The sequence below is a fragment of the Budorcas taxicolor genome, chromosome 2 (assembly GCF_023091745.1).
Source record: "Budorcas taxicolor isolate Tak-1 chromosome 2, Takin1.1, whole genome shotgun sequence".
Classification (NCBI taxonomy): Eukaryota; Metazoa; Chordata; class Mammalia; order Artiodactyla; family Bovidae; genus Budorcas; species Budorcas taxicolor.
Genome location: NC_068911.1, coordinates 22,066,646 through 22,086,356, shown reverse-complemented (window position 1 = coordinate 22,086,356; position 19,711 = coordinate 22,066,646). Strand labels below are relative to the sequence as shown.

The following is a 19,711-nucleotide window of genomic DNA, read 5'->3' as shown; positions in this document are numbered from 1 at the left end:
CACATATTATATGATTCTACTCATATGAACATCTAGACTAGAAAAATCTACAGAGACAGAAAGCAGAATAGTGCCTGCTTAGGACAAGTGGGATGAGGAGATTGGAATGTGTGCTTAGGGGAGACACAGTAGGTGTTAATGAAAGCTGCAGAAATGAATTTTCAGCAGAGCAAACAGGAGGGAAAGTACAAAAGCATGTGGCATGTTCAAGGAATAAAGAGTAAATCTGGATAGGGTACATGGGAAAGAAGATGGAATATATTAGGTTGGTGCAAACATAATTAAGGGTTTGTAGCATGAATTTTAAATCATTATAACTAGGCTCAAACATATCTTTATTCGTCAAAATAGGAACCATTATAATCAACACATTTTTGCCAATAAGAAATGTTTGTTTATTCCTGTAGCATAAAAACTCTTGGAAAGCATCTTCTGCATCCTATTCGTTGTGGAAGCATTTTCCCTGCAAACAGCTGTTGAGATGCTTATCGAGTGGTAGTTGGTTGGCGAGAGGTCAAGTGAATATGGTGGAAGAGGCAAAAGTTTGTAGACCAATTCATTCAACTTTTGAAGCGTTGGTTGTGCAAAGTGTGGTCAGTTGTTGTTGTGGAGAAGAACTGGGCCCTTTCTGTTGACCAATACTGGTTGCAGGCACTGTAGTTTTCATCAATTGCTGGGCACACTTCTCAGATGTAATGGTTTCGCCAGGATTCAAAAAGCTCAAGTGGCTCAGATGGGCAGCAGACCACCAAACAGTGATCGTGACCTCTTTTTGGAGCAAGTTTGGCCTTGGGAAGTGCTTTGGAGCTTCTTCTCAGTCCAACCACTGAGCTGGCTGGTCATCACCAGCTGTCGTTTATAATCCACTTTTCATTGTATGTCACAATCTGATCAAGAAATGGCTCGTTGTTGCTGTGTAGAATAAGAGAAGACAATATTTCATAACGATGTTTTTTATTTCCAGTCAACTCATGAGGTACCCACTTACTGCACTTTTTCACCTTTCCAATTTGCTTCATATGCTGAATGCCCATAGAATGGTCAACACTGGGTTCTTCAGCAACTTCTCATGTAGTCGTAAGATCAGCTTTGATGACGGCTCTCAATCATCACCATCAACTTCCAATGGCTGATCACTAGGCTCATCTTCTCGGCTCTCATCTTCTTTGCAAAACACCTTGAATCACTACTGCACTGTACATTTGTTAACAGTTCCTGGGCCAAATGTGTTGTTGGTGTTGCAAATTGTCTCCACTGCTTTACAACCCATTTTGAACTCAAATAAAATCGCTTGAATCTGCTTTTTGTCTAACATTCTTTCCATAGTCTAAAATAAATATAAAATAAACAGCAAACAAAAAAAAACACAAAGCAAGAAACACACATTAAAATGATGTATAAAATAATCACCACATTTATTTAGAATGTATTCCAATTTATCAAATGGCCAATTTCAACAATGCAAAAACTGTGATTACTGTTGCACCAACCTAATAGTAGAGAGGCTAGAAAAAAAGCAAGGCATTCATCCAAGGTATTTAGATTTAAATGCAGACAAAAGGGGCCAGGCATTCTTCCAAGGTATTTAGATTTAACTGCAGACAAAAGGGAACCACTGGGACATCAATAAGCATGTAACATGATCAGAACTCTATGTAAGAATAAGCCTGGTAGCACTGTGAAGAAATAATTGAACAAGAGAAAGCCCAAGGGTAAAGAAATTACCAGAAAAGCCCAGTTGAGACTGGTCTGCACCGTGTCAGCAGCAGTAGAATGAAGAGGAAAACTACAGAGCATTTGATCAGTTGTGAATTTAAGTCAAAATCCGAGAGAAAAGTACTTGGGCCAAGCTTGGGTGAAAAGAAGGACAGTGATACTCCACAGAAGAAACACAAGAGGAGCGAGAAAGAAATGCTCAGTGTGAGATGCTGCGGAGCTCTAAGCAGAGATTCCAGTGGACCGCTGAAAGTCAGGGCACGCAACCAGAAGAAAAATAGGGGCTAGAAGAGAGTTTAGTTCTAAAAATCACCAGTGCAAAAAACTGGTAAGACTGGCAGCAGTTCTCAAACTTTGACCTGCATCGGAATCACCTGTTAACTGACTGCTGGGCTCTGCCCCCAACGTTTCTCACTCAGTAGGTCTGGAGGGGCACCTAAAAGGTTACATTTCTCATCAGTTCCCAGGTGGCACTGGTGCCTTGACAACCCCTGGAGCAGAGTGAAAAGAACAGAAGCCCTAGGAACTGAAGAACCTAAGGCCAGGAACAAAGTTCTTTTCAAGAATTACCTTCTTCGAGGGAAATATGTTACCTAAAATGGATACCATCATAAAAAGGTATGTTAAGTGTATTTCACCACAATTTCAAAAAATTATACCATCATACAATAAGCTAAAAGAGTAGACAGTTGTTAAACCTGCAAACCCAGGTGGTATTAGGGAAACAGATGCTCATTTACCTCTTTGACTGAGAATTCCTTCAGGCCTAAATATTTCTGGAGTCTCAAAGGCAAAAATGCAGTCACTTTCATGGACTGTTTCCAGGTCGTCTGTGTCACAAAAGGAACGATGGAACCCATCATAGTACATTTCTGTTAACACAATCTAAAAACGGGAAAAATGCAAATAGTTGGGTAACTGGAAAGTCAGTAAGAATTGATCTCCTAATCCAGCTGTGAACTTCTCCAGATCAGCAGGTCTGCAGGGGAGTTGAGGGCGTGGAAACACCTCCTCACGCCCGGGGGATCTGCCCTTAATAAGAGAGTCTTGGAAGCACAATATCCTCTGTGGTTTTATAACAACAAACTCTGATTTCAGAGTGCTGGGGCACTATATCCAGCTTTGGTGAAGAGAGTCAGCACTTACAAAGTCTAAAGCCCTTGTTTCACAGGGAGAAGAAACTAAAGAGAGATGGAGTGACTTGCCTAAGGTTATACAACTATCCAGCCTCACAGCAATGATAAGAGTCTACATCTGATTCTGAGATTTTCTACCATTAAATTTTCTTCTTTTCAGATTAAAAAATGTCAAATAACCTAGAGATTTGTACTGGAAAAAAAAGTAAACTGACTCAAATGCCCAACAAAAGGAACTAGTTAACTATACTATAGTTCTACTGGAATTAAAAAGTTCTTGCAAAGAATAAGCTACAAATATTTGCACTAACATGGAAAGATCTCCTAAGTAAATAGTGAAAGTCGGAAAAGGAAAGTATGAGTACACGGTTCCATTTTCATAAAATAGTAAATAAAGTATATGCACAAGACAAAATATAAATGAATATACAACACAGTAGTAAAGTTAATAAGCCTTAGTTCTAAGATCCTTAATACAAGGTACTTTCATTTTCACTAACTTTTATTAAGCTTCTGAAATGGCTGACTGCTTTATAAAGAAAGAAAATTAAAAGATGGGGGAAAAGACAATGGAGACACGTAGAGACCTCACTACATGCTCAGCAGCACCGTCCAGTGAAAAAGGACTGGACCAGGCCTGAAGAGGTTCCAGTTCCGACCTGCCACCAACCAGCCCCGTGACCCTGAACAAGTCACATGGTTTCTCGAGGCCTCCTTCAGATGAGGAGGTTGGACTGGGCCCCTAAGGCCCCCTCTACTATCACAAACATACTAGGAGTCAATGAGGTGAAAGGGGCTTGGTGGCACAGTCCACAAGCAATCCAAGAACAACAATCCTCTCACATTTTTCTTCTAATGATTTTAATGAACACACTGTTTTCCTGCAGGTGAACATCCAAGTATACGTCACTTTCTCCAGCAAGCTGAGGTCAAAGACAAACCTGTAATTATACCACTCACTTAAACAATGCAAAAAGAGCCAGACAGCACTGCAGGCTTTAAAGATACAACCAGATTAGCCTCAGACACACACCGAAGCCTCCCTCTCTCTCTCGCCTCGCCTTGAATTTACAAAAAAAAGAAAGAATGAACGGGCATTTCAAAGTAAGGAAATTCACGAACATTTTATCAATCTGTGAGCACTTGGCCTACGAAAATATGAAATACTGCTGCATCGGGGCAGCACTGCTGGTGGTATTTGTTTTACTGCAGTACTTCCCAGATGAGGTCACAGGAGGCCAAAATACGAAACACCTTCATTATTTACATGATTACATAGCAGCATTCAGACGTTATCTAGGGAAAAGCCGCTCAGCCACTGAATCATCTTTCCTTGGTAAATTTTAAATGGGGAATTTTTTCCCGAATAAAACTCTAACAGTGAATTGAGTAAAAGAGGTATGTAAAAGTATGTCAAGTCACAAACAGGCCAAAATTATTCGGGTCAATACAACTGTGTTTCTAATATTTACCCAAAAAAGAAAGGTTGGGGGTTGGAGGGGGTTACAACTTTCCTTTTTTTTATCTAAACAAGGTAAAACACTCTAATCAGAAAATAAACCACACTGACCCCTGTATGTACAGTACTAACAATATGCTCATTCTTTTCACCATAATGGGAAGGAATTTTCAAGAACAACTGGTTGGGTTTTCTAAGCCTCTGACCTTCAAATACCACAGGATGCTCTCCCTGTGGCCCACATGAGCATCCACAGAATGATTTAAGGTGGTGGTGGTTTAATTAATTATACTCTATAAACAAAGCTGAAAGAAGGTCTTGGTGTAAAGTCACAGCTTTTCCTTTTAAATATATATATACACACAATTAAATGAAGCATGAAAAGTTTTTTGTGTATATTTTTCTCTTTTGGATCTTGATGTTTTTATCTTCAACAGTACAAGCAACTAGTTTTAAATTTCTATCCAACCATGTTTGGCTGAGAACTGTTAAAAAAATAATTCCAGACGAAGAGAAAGCAGTATTTTTGTGGCTCGTGTGTCTTCGGTCTTAGCAAGCTTATTACCTGATCAGTGGGGATCTTTGTTTCCATGGACACTGCTTCCCGAAGCCTGGCGACAGTCCCAGACAGAGGCACGGCCACACCAACCCGCATGCAGTGAGAGCACTTCCCCTGATACACTACGGTGACATAGAGAGGCCTGTGCAGATCAAAGTCAGACCTTCTCATTAGTCACTTACTTCAACTAAAATGAACGAGCAAAACAACTCTGACATGAAATCAACAGCACTAAAGCGAACCCACACTTCAGCTGGACCCATGCAGAACTATCCATCGATAATCAACAACTCGAGAGAACCGGCTCAAGATGGCGGAGGAGATGGACGTGTGCCCACGGGCCCCTGTGAGAGCGCTGAAGAACGCCTTGGAAAGGGCAGCGTTTCTAAAACCACCATACAGCGTACCAATACTTGGTCCTGTGCCTTGTGGTTTCTTTAAAACAGCGTAACTTTTTTTTTGAGCAACAGTTCAAATAAAACAGCTAATTCAAAAGTGTAATGCAAGGTCTCGAGAGGCTCTAGGAGGCATTCGACAACCTTCTCCAGCTCCCATACTACAGGTGGACAACCAGCTCAACAAAATACAACCAGACCAACCAAAAAGACTTGCCTGCCCCATGTACCTGCCAACCCCACAGGCTCAGACTGGCATTTATAAATTTCTCTAAGGCTTTAGTAATGCCTGTATTCAATTTATCACTAATGCTATTACTTGTCTAAATATGTAAGAAGCCCCAATAGAGGAGCCTACGGAAGAAAAGGAACATATAGGAACATAGTTTTAATTTGATTAACTCTGTTCTTACCTTGTGTGGGGTAGAGGAATTGGCAAAGAAATGCAGAGGAAAGGATCAAAGGTGTTGCTCTGCTTCTGACAATGAGGACACGTCAAAGAAGATCTTCAAAAATAAGAATGTAAGACACTCCCATTAAGATCACCTCGAACTATATAAGCAGACAACATAAGGGAAATTTAATTTGCTCATACCTGTATTGGGCTTGAAAAAGTTCTTGTACAAAAGTGCTACAGACAGGAAAAGATGGTCCCTCAGGCATCATATCAGTCTCTGATGGTGGCTAAAAGAAAAATAAAGTACAACTTCACAGACTAGAAGTGCCAGGTCTTGACTGATGATGAGCTTAAAGATGTCACAAATGTCCCAGACTGCCTTTGCCAGATCTGCATCAGATCCAGATGTTTCAGGGAAAGGCACCTGCTCAAGGGGCCAGAACACAGCTGCCAGGCACCTGCTCAAGGAACCAGAACACAGCTGCCAGGACGTGGGTCGCATGGACTCATGGCCTCACAGGCTCTCCCAGACACAGCGCTTGTCTGTCTCTCCACACCGTCCAGGCCCTTGGGCAGTCCTTCCCCTGAGCGCTGCAATCCTCCTCCGGCTCTCAACAGGCTCCCTCCAACCTCTTCCAGGGAATAATCTCAACCATTCAAAAGTACCAATTCCTGCCTAAAGGGAATTTGTTCTCTAGCACCTATTAGCTCTGCTGCCTACTTAGGCCTAATCATTCTACTCACATTTTACCTAAGCTTTTCATCCCCCTCCCCATCACCACAGTTAGTTACTGAGCATCAGGTACCACGTGCAGAGAGAGCTGCAAAAGGCATAAGGATGCAAAGAGAGGTAAGACACAGCGCCTGATCTTGAGCACGTCTCAGTCTGGAGGGAGAGTCAGCGACAAGCGCACAGTCATATGACAGTACAGAATGTTCAGGGTCAAAGGACCTTGAGTCAGAATAATTTAACAGCTTACCAAAACTAGAAATTTAAAATCTGAGGTACAGAATAGAATTATCAAAATTTTTTAAAGCTATGAGAGGAGAATAACACTTTATTTCCATTACATAAATCATTTTGTCTGTCATATTAAGACATTAAAAAAAAATGATAATGAATCACTGATTTTCAGTAAGAAAATTCTAAGGGTTCAGTTCCTACACTCAAGTCTAATCCTAACAGCAGAGACGTCCATACATTTCCTCTTTGATTGTGTGTAGATCACATTCCAGTGATCTACAGACTATGTCTCATTGGAATAGAAGGCAAATTTTTGCTTTAAAGACAGTTTACTGAGTCTAATGTCAGTCTAAAGGTATATAGGCACATGTGTCCCCTCTCGTGAGTATAGGCTCCTTGGAGACAGCGACTCTTGTTCCTGACAGCTGCCAGCGCAGTGGGAGACAGCCTCTAAGTATCCACGAAACTCACTTAGTCAGTTTCACAGTATTAACTAACTACAAACTGCAACAACTACTCAGAGGAGCTTTGGAAGAATTTACACTCCCTCCTTCCTCCATTCAGCTCAGCACTCCCTGAGTGCCCCAGGGGCGTGCCCTTACCTTCAGAGGAGGCTGACCACTCTGCTTCACAGCGTGATTGAGGTCTTCGTGAACTCGGTCCAAAAGCCACAGCAGAAACTCCTGGGCATCGTGCTGGGAATTTCCCCGATACTGCAGTGCATTTTTTGACACAATACTCTAAACGAGTAGATAAATCAGCATGAATAGTAAGTTTCTGGCTTTAAAAATAAACCATCCATAATCCCAAAGAGGAATGCAAGATCTCAAGGGTGTTAGTGAGTACTTCCTGTAAAGATAGCAGATATGAAACCAGAAAAGCCCCACCTGTGCACCAAAAACTTTTAAATGCACCGACCCAACAATCCTGCTTTTAGGAACACGGTCTAAAGGAAACAATCAAAACAGCATGCTAAGACCTCTAATAGAAAAAAAATTCACTTCTAATTCACTAATAGAAAAAAAAAAGAATAGTTAAAACTTGAACATCTTAAATATAAGAACTGTTACAAATACCAAATCATTATGTTAACTTGCAACCAATATGTTATATGCCAATTATAACTTCAATTTTTTTAAAAGTAAAAGAAAAAATGAGAATTGGTAAAAGTAAGTATTACAGTGTTGGATGATAAGCCAAAGTATAAAATAAGTCCACATAAGGTAAATGACTGAGTAAATAAGTAGGAAGAGGCAAATCTCCCTTAAAGAATAATTCTAAATAATGTGTCAAGAATCTCTCCTCCAGAAGCTGGACCTTAACCCCGACAACCCCAACCCTACCACCTTGAATATGGACTGTGACAGTGACTTGCTTCCAAAGATTCTAGTCTTTGCAAAGAGGAGTAGCCAGTGAAAGGCTGCAGGTAAAGCAGTGAATTAAAATTAAGATCACAGGCTCTGAAGCATATAGCCTGAATTCAGATCTCTGTCCTGCCGCTTACTATTGGTGAGGCCTGGCCTACTCTGCTCCAAAGTAAAAAGGATAATAAATGTTTAGTGTGATGGTTAAGTGTGAATACATGCAAAACATTTCACAAATAAGTGACATATAATAAGCACTCAAATGTGAGCTATCAGTAATGGATTTGAAAGCAGGGAGAAAGAAGGGGAGACAACTGCACAAAGGAAGCACAGTTAGGAGACAAATGAAACTATGGGACGAGATTAAGGGTCTAAGCTAAGTCTGTGAGGGCGAATTTGAAAGTGATTCCAAAATTGGGGCAGCAGAATTGATAAGATTTGTGACCTAATGAGGGTTTCCCAGGTGGTGCAAGTGGTAAAGAACCCACCTGCCAGTGCAGGAGACCTAAGAGTCATGAGCTTTGATCCCTGGGTCAGGAAGATCCCCTGGAGGAGAGCACAGCAACCCACTCCAGTATTCTTGCCTGGAGAATCCCATGGAGAGAGGAGCCTGGACAGCTACAGTCCATAGGGTCACAAAGAGTTGGACACGACTGAAGCGACTTAGCACACCCAAGCACGTGACCTAACGAATGTGCAAAATGAGGAAGGAGGCATTAGCGTCATTCATGTGTCTTTATCTGAATGATGGGCCACTGCTGGGTCTCTTCATCATGACAAGATTAAAAAAAAAAAAAGAAGTCTGGAAAAGAGAGTGATGCGTTCCTATTAGAATCCACTATATCTGAAGTTCTGTGGAACCTCCAAATGGACATACCTGGTAAGCAACTGAAAAAAACAGGTCTTGCACTCAATGAAAGAGTCTGTGCTCAGGATAAGGATTTCGGGGTGAAGGGATGAGTGGTCCTTGAAATCATGAGTATGACTGACACTGTCCAGACAAGAGCATGAGAGATCCGCCAGAGAACAGAATCCAGAGGACTGCTCTATTTAGGAGGCCCTTAAAGATGACCAAGAAAAGGCCATCAAAGATGTGGCAAGAAAATCAAGATAATGAAGTCCCAAGAGTCAAGAGCAGACAGCTAAGGAAAGAGTGATCAACAGTGTTAAAAGTTGAAGAATGACAAAGTAAGCCAAAGAACTAACAACTATCCACTGTATTTTCTAATTAAGATAATGATAACAGAGATGAAAACGGATAAATCTTTACTTAGGAAGAACCATCCCAAACTGATGATCAAATTCAATGTGAGTAACAAAAAGATGATTTACAAAATTCGAATTTAAGGAGGAAAAAATTTAAAGGGACACAAATGAGAGAGAATATGGAGGTGTCATGGGCAAAGCTCACTAACTGAATAAAGTGAACAAGGAAGAGGAAGGACCCTGGTAACAAACAAGAATTTGTGTGACCTGAAGGATACCATGCGGACACCACCTCAGAAGCAGGTATAAAAAAGGGGGAGTGGGTGTGGGTAACGAGATCACTGCACTACAGAACTCACCAGAGGTCTGACACCACCTAGTCACCGAATCTAATTCCTTCTTTCTCAGCCTTCATTTTCCTCAATCCCTCTGTAGCATCTCACATACTTGACATCTTGCTCCATTTTGAAATGGTTTGGCTTGTGGCCATAATTATTTTCCCATTTAGCAGAATCAAAACTAGAGCCATTGTGATGGACAGTGGAAAAATGTGATCCACAGAAGAAAGAGACCTCCTAGCAAAGAAAAATGAATCTGTAAAAAGAAAGAAAGAAAAGAAGTCAGCAGCACTGGCAGGTGAGCCTGCAGCTGATTCAGGCGGGAAGAGAAACCCATGAGCGATGACGCTATACTGAGTGATACACAGAAGACATCTGGATGACACTGAGGTTCTTAGCTTCTGACTTCGGTGGATAAAGAAATTGGGAACAGAGGAAGAGGCGGAGGCCTGCGGAACTTTGAACAAGTTAAGTCTGAGGGACTCACAGGATCCCCAGTGAGGAGAGGTCTGGTGCTCAGGGAGAAGATCTCAGCTGGTAAGTTCAATCAGAGCACGTACACTTATCCTGTGAAAGTGAAAGAGTCAGTCACTCAGTCGTGTCCGACTCTTTGCAACCCCATGAACTGTAGCCCTCCAGGCTCCTCTGTCCGTGGGATTCTCCAGGCAAGAATACTGGAGTAGGTTGCTATTCCCTTCTCCAGGGGGATCTTCCCGACCCAGGGATCGAACCTGGGTCTCCCATGTTGCAGGCATGTTCTTTACCATCTGAGCCACAGGGAAGACACTCTATCCTATGAGCATAGAGAAATAATCCAGGGAACATTTAATGAGAAAAGGTGGGCATCTGGGACGGAATCTTATAGAAGGGACAAGTCCCAGAAAAGAAGCCCGAGAAGAGGACCCTAGGGAACAGCCAGAGGAGAGTGGCACCACACGGCGCGGGAGAAGAACCCTAAAGGGGATGGAACCGACTCAAACCACCGCAGGAAAGCCAGGTTCGACAAGCACAGAGGGGGGTACTTCAGAACAGCAAATCAAGAGAGTGATTCCTGCTCCATTTCAGTGACACAGATCAGAGAGGGTACAGGAGAAAAGGCAAGGCAGCTGAACGGTACCAAGAATACCACTCTGCATATCCAAGAAGCTGCGTTATAAAAGGAAGGAAGACCAATGCTCTACTTCTCCAGAGGGCACACTTACAGGACAGAGGGACTTAAGTGCTGAGGGGAGAAGCTAGCAGAAAGGGCATCCTTGACGAAAGGATTCTCCAGTAAAGGGAGAAGGAAGGACTCAGAAAAGAGGCAGAGGAACTGCCTTGAACAGGAGCAGGGAGAGACAGCAGAGGAGGGAAGGATAGTCACGGATTCAGAGAAGTGATAGACAGGGCGGCAGGAACGCTGTTTTTGTTTTCTGGAGGAAGCAGAGGCCAACTGCCAAGAGGAACTTTTAGGTTCAACAGGGATAAAGACAAGCCTCCTGGCATATAGATGAGGCACGCAAAATGCTGGCAGCATAACCAGCTTCTGCTCAAGACCCTCTCCTTTATTTACTTCCAAAGTAGAGGAGGGGTAGTTCCCAGCATATGCGTCCTAAGAAACTAATTAGCGGAAATAAAATACTTCTCTATGTGTCAAAACAGATACTTTATGCACAGTGTCCATCAAATTCAGGGTGGGGACAACATTCAATTCTTTATCAAGATTGCATGAAACTTGATTTACGCTTCCTGCCATTATCACTTCAACTCATCCAGCACTTCTCCAGTCGCTGTGTAAAAGGTGCTGGGCTGAAGCTGCTCAGCAAGATTCTTGTTGGGCACGACTTGACAAGCAACAGGACTTCCACAGCCCTCTCTAACTACAGCCAAATCTGCTCTAGGGCCAAGCCCATCCTAAATCACAGCATCTCAAATTAAAGGAGATTTTACAGGAAACCTCACTGAACAAGCACAACACAAAGGCTCCTTTCCCTCTTCTCAGTGGTGACTTCTTCCCACTGCAGAGACCCAAGGGACTACTGGGATCGTTTTCACTTCTTCCCCAGACAAACCAAAACACAGAATAATGTAGGAACCATCCTTTAATGTGTGTTACAGAAGAGGAAACGTAATAGGAGTCGAGGAGCCTGGGCTCCAGCACGGCCCCGCCCCACACCGCTGGCTATCTCGGGGACTCACTGAACTGACTGCTGCTCACGCGAGGAAGCACTTGAGCTGGACCATCGTAGAGACCCCGGCATCTCACATCTTTACCCGAACTCTGCCCCTAGAATACCAGCAAGTGATTTGCCTTTTCTTCGGGGCCTCATCTGGCACTGTTGTCGTTTGTCTTTTATCATTTTTTTCTAATTAAATCTTAGTTTATTTGATGTCATACAGTTAATCCTCCTCTAGTTTTGCAGGTTTTTTAAAAGTTGATTATCACTAGAATATGTCATCTGTAAATATTTCTGCCATCTGAGAAATCATATAAATTTGTCACTTCTATGACAGAGTATGAACCTTCTTAAAATTACACATCTGTAAAATCACACATCTGTGTAACCTTACACGTCTGTGTCTACTCTGCAGAATCTGGGTGTGACGCTGATTTGTAAAAACATTAAACTGGAAACTGCTGCTTTAAATACTTTATGTACTACTATAAATAAACCTAACCATCTCTCCAATTTTTCATTCAAGATGATCCCTAACATCTAGTTACTAAACAATGAGTAAAAGTCAAAACACATTTTTAGGGCCTTCAAACCTCTTAAAATTTCTCTTCACACTTCAAATAAAACCTTAAGGTCTAGAACTACAGAGAATGTTTTTTCTCCCTTAAAGGTGGGGGGGAGGGGGGCGGAAATGAGTTGGAAGCAGAAAAGAAAAAGAATGAAGTCTATCCAACTGGAGTTTAAGAAAAAAATTAGACATGAGGTCCTTTCATTCCATATAGCCCTAGGACTGAAGCAGCAGAATCCTGGGCTCCAGGGAAAATACAGTAACTGGTACAAGACATCCTTTACCTAACTCCAAAAAGATGACAAAGCAATGGCTATTGGTGATTTCTTTCCATGGGGAATGGATGTGGCAATATTTGACATGAACGATCAGGAGTTGGCTTACTCTTTAGGAGAAAAGGTAGCTTGCCAAAACTTATCAAACCAAATCACCACTCACTTTCCTTGGTTCTATGCCAGAAGGAACACAGAATTTACTTTCAGTGATTCTGGAAAAGAACAGAAGAACTTGGGAGGACAATATATTTACATTTTAAGAGAAAGATATAAAACTGAAACTTGGTTTCTGGGCTGTGCTGGAAAGAACAGAACGATAAGCACTTGTCCTGAGAAAAGTTTCATCTCTTGTATCTGACCTTCTTAAGCTGATGAATAACTAACTAAAAACATAGGGGATGCAATTGGTACTAATCGATGAAAACCGTAAAAGCAGATAACGACCCATAAAAAACAGTGACAGACAAAGTGCCTGTAAAACAGAATTCCATGCCAGGGTATAGGACACAGCCACACTCAACAGGGCTCTCTGTGACCTTCATCCAGCCCTTCCTCCTTGTATCTTCACCTGTGGTGGGGAGGTCTATTCACATAACAGCGCAAACGAGGCAGAGAGGCCCTCAGGACTAAGCCAGCCGGGGCAACCACCGCCCTTGAAAGAGACTGGACGGCCTCCATGCTCCCTACTGTTGGAATGCCCTCCACTCCCACCCCCCAAGGTCTCCCTCTGCTCCCTCTCCTTCTCAGAAAGATGGAGCTGGGTCCCTGGGGAGGAGAGGAGAAAGACAGAGGAGGAAGGAGGCAATGGGAAAGGAGTTTCCTTCTAGGATGGAAAGACAACTCAAGGAGAACTGTAGAGATCGCCACACACCACTTGTTCATGTGTACACGTTTGGCCATAAGGACGAGTGAGTTATTCTGGTACAGAGCTCCTTGATCCTTCCAGACCGACAGCCAAACAAAGGGTAGCTCAACCACAGGTGTCCCCTGTGTCCAAGTTCTCAAGTTCCAAACTTAGAAAAGAAAACAGATTTGGACAGCAAGGGATACTTATAGTTACTAGTTTTCAATATTAAATTAATATATACCAGAACAACTTGGTGGCAGGGACTTACTGATGAAACAAAAATTAGGAAAGGGTTTACTATTCTTTCATAAAAGAAAAACTTGTAATACAAGGACTGAGAAATGGCTAGTGCATTTCAAGAAATTATAGCTAAGGCTGGAAGTATGGTCAAGAGCATTAGAGCCAGAATAAAAGAAACAGACCACAAGCGGTTCAGCTAGATGAACAATGAACAAGATTTTTCAACAGATCATAAAGCTGTATCAATAGAAAACACAGCAGCAAGAGAAGACCTTCAAGTATTTCGACACTGGTTGAATATTTCTGGTAGAAATGCAGTAGAAACAGAAAGACTGGATTCTGAATACCTGGGTTTAAGTCCAACTTTTACTTAATGTGTAGTTTTTCTGAGCCTTGGCTATCTTTTCTGCAAAACGGGGATGATGATACTTTTTTAAATTGACCATTGTGAGGCTTTCATGAAATCACAAAAGCATTTTAAACTCTAAATACCTGTCATCATGTAAGTTTCAAAAGTCAAGAAAAAAGCAAGGAATTAGCCTATGGTATAGTATAATCCTGGAAAATGACAAAGAAAAAGAGAAGGAAATATCTAAGGCACTGGCTCTTGACTCATGGTGGTACAACAGAATCACCTGGGAAAATTTATTTAACAAATAAAAACCATACGTGGCAGCAGCCATGGGATACTGACTTAATTAGGTCTATGGTGGGGCCTGTTCATCAACAGTTTTGTTTTTCAAATGTGATTTAACAATTCTATTTCTAATGTGAAGCCAAGACTGAGAAAGAGCATGCCATGCTAAAAAAAACCCTAAATTTTCAGTTCCAAAAGCACTGAAAACTTATGGGAGGCTCTTTTGTCATAACTGCATTATATCAATTACTGCATTTTATTCAAAACACCAGGATACATAATCTCATATCCGTCTCTACCACTAGACTGCTCGGGGATGTCTTATTCAGTATTATTTCCTAGAAAACTAGCAAATACAGTACGTGACACAAAGAATAATAACAACAAGTTAATATTAGGGTGTCTTTAATGTATCAGGCTTTGTACTAATTCTTTTATAGGTATTATTTCCTATAAAAATTAATCCCCAGAAATTCCCTAGGCTGTTAAGTACAGTATTAACATCATTATTTACAGACCTTGGGCTCAGTAAAGTAACTTGTCCAGTGTTATCACTATTCTCCAACCTCATATGATTAAAGTGAAAGTCGCTCAGTCCTGTCTGACTCTTTGCAACCCCATGGACTATAAAGTCCATGGAATTTTCCAGGCCAGAATACTGGAGTGGGTAACCTTTCCTTTCTCCAGGGGATCGTCCCAACCCAGGGACTAAACCCAGGTCTCCCACATTGCAGGCGGATTCTTTACTAGCTGAGCCACCAGGGAAGCCCACATCTGATTAAAATGACCTTGAAACATTTTTACCCATAATAACTTTTTTCAATGAATGGTTTTTCCCTTATACAACTCAGGATCATGTAGGGCTTGGGTTCTTCATCCTGAGCGCCAGTCTCAATGCAGACACAAAACATGTGCTGGAGATTGACCTACAGTGGCACCAAGCCTGAGGCTTCTGGGAGCTGCTTTGCTTTTAAATAAATCTGTGTTAATCAGTGTCTGTTTTGTTCTAACTAGCATTTTTTTTCCTATGACTGAAATATGGCCCAGAAAGAAAAATGCAGTCTATCTAATTGAAATGTTATTATTCAAGGAGTAAGGAGGAATTCGGACTATGTCAGCTTGCAGCATGTGAAGAAATATGCCCTGCCTGAGCGTCCCGGTTGCTACAGAAAGCAAACCAGAGAGTCAACCATCTGCCCTGAGAGAGCTGCATCTGTCTGCCAATAGCAAATACAAAGGGGAGCGTTCACCTTATAACGCTCAGGCTGGCCTGCTGGTGGTGATGATTCTGATCTCGTCATTCCATCCGTCCTAGGACCCTCTAACTGGCCAAGTTGAGCCAATTCCAAAGTTAACTTGGGTCACCAAAATGTGTTTATGCATCCGATCAACTAACTCAAGAAACTCAAGTGTCTTCTTTTTAGTCTCCTGGACATTTTCCTACACAATCTAAGATTCTTCCCAACTATAGTAAAATAGAGCTTTTTTAAAAACTTAACAAAAAAAAAAAAAGAAGAAGAAGAAGAAGGAAGAGGGAGAATTTTAGCTATCAACACAATCAAAAAAGGAAACACCCAAGCCCTGATGTGACTAAAAGGTCATCATATGGGAAATGCAATAATCTTCAACAGTTAAAATTCAAAACAGGGACTTTCCTAGAGGCAGAGTGGAGGCAAGTCCATCTGCCAATGAAGAGGACACAGGTTTGATCTCTGGTCTGGGAAGATTCCGCATGCTATGGGCAACTAAGCCGGGCAAGCCACAGCTACTGAGCCCCTGTGCCGACAGCTACGGAAGCTCACGGGCCCTGGAGGCCATGCTCCACAGTGAGAGAAGGCACTGCAGTGAGCAGCCTGCACACTGTAGCTAGAGAGGGGCTCCCACTCAGAACCAGAGAAAGCCCTCCGCAGCAACAGAGACCCAGCACAGCCAAAGAACATAAACACACTCAAAACAAAAACTGGAAAAGCCATCTAAAAACCCAAGCAGTTACTGTACAGTCCTCCCACAGAACATTACAAACGTTTCAAAGTTTTAGAAATTACTAAAAATACATATATAATAAAATTCAGTGGAAAGAAGATACAAAACTACATATGAGTTTGGTTTCAAACTTTGAAAAAACATTTTTTAAAGACCTTTTAGCTTTTTATCCTTGTAAATATACACCAAAACATTAATGACCGTTACCTTAAAGGGGCAAGTTTGGAATGATTTTTCCTTTACGTATTTCACTGTTTTCCACATTTTCTAAATGAATTTGTTGATAACGATAACCAAGTGGTACACAGGGTGATCTTAGTACACCCTAGTATTTTGGCCAAGGAACCAAATCTCATTCACAGAAAGGGCTGGCAAAAAGAAAAAAAAAAAAAAAAACACCAACAAAACAAACACAGACCTTACTTCTAGCTGAGGTTTTGGCCCCAAATCCCTGAGAGTCAGGCTGCACTATGCTAAGAATTTTTTTCTCTGCTAGACAGATCTTGCGAGTTTTAAATCAAAGTTTCCTGCCTTATTAACCATAAACCAAAAACCTAAATCAATCTTTGGATCTTACCAGTAGGGGGAAAAGCAACCAGGACCAAAGAAAAATGAGGGAAAGAGAGAGGAAAGAAAAAGAGTTTATGCCTCCAGCCACCCACCAGGGGTCTTTTTAGGCCTCCCGGCTTGCGGAGTGGGAGGTGAAAGCTCAGCTCTAGGAAGAGAAAAAAAGAGCAGCAGCCTCAGCTTCCTGATGAAGTGGTGGGAAGACAAGGGGGAAACGGGCTTGGCTTATGAACTCAGCACATGGTCCTGCTCACCTTCACAGAGGCCAGTGATGTTCTCAACTGAGTGTCACTCCCCTGTGGGGTGGAAGTAAAGAGAACTACGGGTTTCCCTAGTGGCTCAGTGGTAAGGAATCCGCCTGTCAATGCAGAGGACATGGGTTCGATCCCTGGTCCAGGAAGATCCCTTGGAGAATGAACTGGCAACCCACTCTAGTATTCTTGCCTGGAAATCCCCATGAACAGAGAAGTATTCTTGAACATTCCAGCATTCTTGCCTGGTATGCTATATGGTTCATGGGGTCGGGAGCATTGGATATGACTTAGTAACCGAACAACAGCAACAAAGAGACCTACCCATAACTGGAGGTGGAACAGTGTGGCAAAGACAAGAGTGGGGGAGGCACGAGGCCCTGAACTACTCCAAGGCCAAATAAACTTCTTCTATAATCAGTGTGTGTGTGTTCACTGGCAAAGTATACGTCCTCGTGATTTTGAATATGTTGGTATTTGATGATAATCAGATCTAAAATGTTTTTGACCAAACAGACAATTTTCTAAAGGGATTCAAATTATTCTGGAAATAGCCTTGTTTTGAATCAATATTCTGTGATTGCATTTTGATAACTAAAACATTAATTACTAGTAATCAAGAGATGTTATTCATAAGCAGAGACCCAGTCAATTTTACTATGAATTACACATTCATATTGCCATAAACCATGAGCACTCCCAATAAATTTTAACTGGCTAAAGAGGCTTTCAGGTCATGCACCTGCCATATCACTCTCCTCCACGCCCAGCACTGTGCACACCTGACAGCCAAGCCAGGCTGACACGGCTGTAGTCTCCAAATCTGGCCGGCCTCCGCAGGTTCCTTCAACCCTCACTTCGAGAAGCAGGCAGCACACAACCACCACAGGGGCAGCCTCCAGCTTGTTCGGGCTCTGTGCTTTCCCAGGGAAAGTGCTAGAACCTTTCTAGTCTAGACCTGGTCTGACATGCCCCAATTTCAGCCAATGCTAGTCAGTACAGGGAGGACTCCCCGCCGGCTAATGCAGGAGATGCCAGAGACAAGGGTTGATCCCTGGGTCGAGAAGACTCCCCTGGAGCAGGGCATGGCAACCCACTCCAGAATGCTTTCCTGGAGAATCCCACGAACAGAGGAGCCTGGCAGGCTACAGTCTATGGGGTCGCAGAGAGTCAGACATGACTGAAGCGACTTAGCACACAGGCACGCACACACAGTCGGTACAGGACTTATTCATCTGCCTGTAGAACATGAAAGCTAACTCAAAGAGTATGTGAAGACACAGAGAGCAAACAAAAAGAAGTCTGTGAAATTCAAACTGGGTAATTCCCTAAATTATCCCAATGTCACTCTCATATAAGCGTCCTCCCACTTTAAAGAACAGATGAAGCTGTGTGACCTTCACTATCAATGAAGAAACGCAAATCAAAACAATAAAATACTCTTCCCCACTTATCAACTTCAGGATTTCTTTCCTGCAACAGTGGGGCATGACAGACATTCTTACACTACTAATGGCACAACCCTTCCCAAAATGAAGAAACAACATGATTTAAGAACCTTCAAAATAAATAATCTCTGACAGGAATTTCACTTCTAAATATCCTGAAGAAAAAGTCAAAATGAAAATGTATGTTAAAAATATGTTCACTGCAACCAGAAACAATCCAAAAATAGGTACTAGAACCTTCATCTAAAGAGTTGTTTTAAAAAAATGACTTATATAATACAATATGAAGACAATCACACAATGCAAAATTACACGGTTTGATCTCAATTATGTTAAAACACACCAAAAAAGGAGAAAAAAGTAATATGCTAAACAACTTTTATACATTTTCAATTTTCCTTTTTCAACTGTCACATATTTTCCAAGTTTTCTATCATATTTTAGATATTACACTTACCAGAAGAGATGTTACTCATAACGAATTCTGGCAAAAGAAACCAGACACAAAAGACTCCCTGCTGCAAATAAAAGCCACTGAGATACCACTTCACACCCACTAAGATAGCTATACTAGAAGACAGGCAATAACAAATACTGACGAGGACGCAGAGAAGTTGGAACCCTCATGCAAGCAATGGTGGGAATGTAAAATGCTGCAGGCGCTGTGCAGTCGGGTAGGTGCTCAAAAAGTTAAACTTGGAGTTGCCATATGACCCTGAAATTTCATTCCCAGGTATACATCCAAGAGAAATGAAAACATATTTCCACACAAAATTTGTAGTTAAGTATTTGTGTGTGGGTATATGCTCAGTCGCTCAGTTTTGTCCAACTCTCTGTAACCCCACGGATTATAGCCCACCAGGCTCCTCTGTCCATGGGTTTCTCCAGGCAAGAATACTGCAGTACGTTGCCATTTCCTACTTCAGGGGATCTTCCTGACCCAGGGGTCGAACTCGAGTCTCTTGTGTCTCCTGCACTGGCAGGTGGATTCTTTACCACTGCACCACCTGGGACGAATGTTCACAGCCTCATTATTCATTAATAGTCAAAGAGAAGAGACAATCTAAATGTCAGTCAACAAGTGTCATAAACAGAACATGGTGCATTCATATAACGGAGTATTTTTCAGCCATCATAGGGAATGAAGTTGTGATTCATGGTACAACGTAACCTTGAAAAACATCAGGTTAGGTGAAAGAAGTCAA

At 42.0% G+C, this 19,711-nt stretch overlaps 1 protein-coding gene across 1 annotated transcript in view; it reads right to left on the bottom strand.

Moving 5' to 3' along the window:
- Window positions 1-19,711, bottom strand: part of USP31 (ubiquitin specific peptidase 31) — a 78,007-nt gene that overhangs the window by 31,599 nt on the left and 26,697 nt on the right. The window contains exons 2-6 of the mRNA XM_052661533.1: window positions 7,229-7,366; window positions 5,861-5,949; window positions 5,679-5,771; window positions 4,877-5,012; window positions 2,457-2,601 (exon numbers count right to left, since the gene is read on the bottom strand). Coding sequence (XP_052517493.1) covers window positions 2,457-2,601; window positions 4,877-5,012; window positions 5,679-5,771; window positions 5,861-5,949; window positions 7,229-7,366 — 601 coding nt within the window. The remainder of the gene's footprint in view (window positions 1-2,456; window positions 2,602-4,876; window positions 5,013-5,678; window positions 5,772-5,860; window positions 5,950-7,228; window positions 7,367-19,711) is intronic.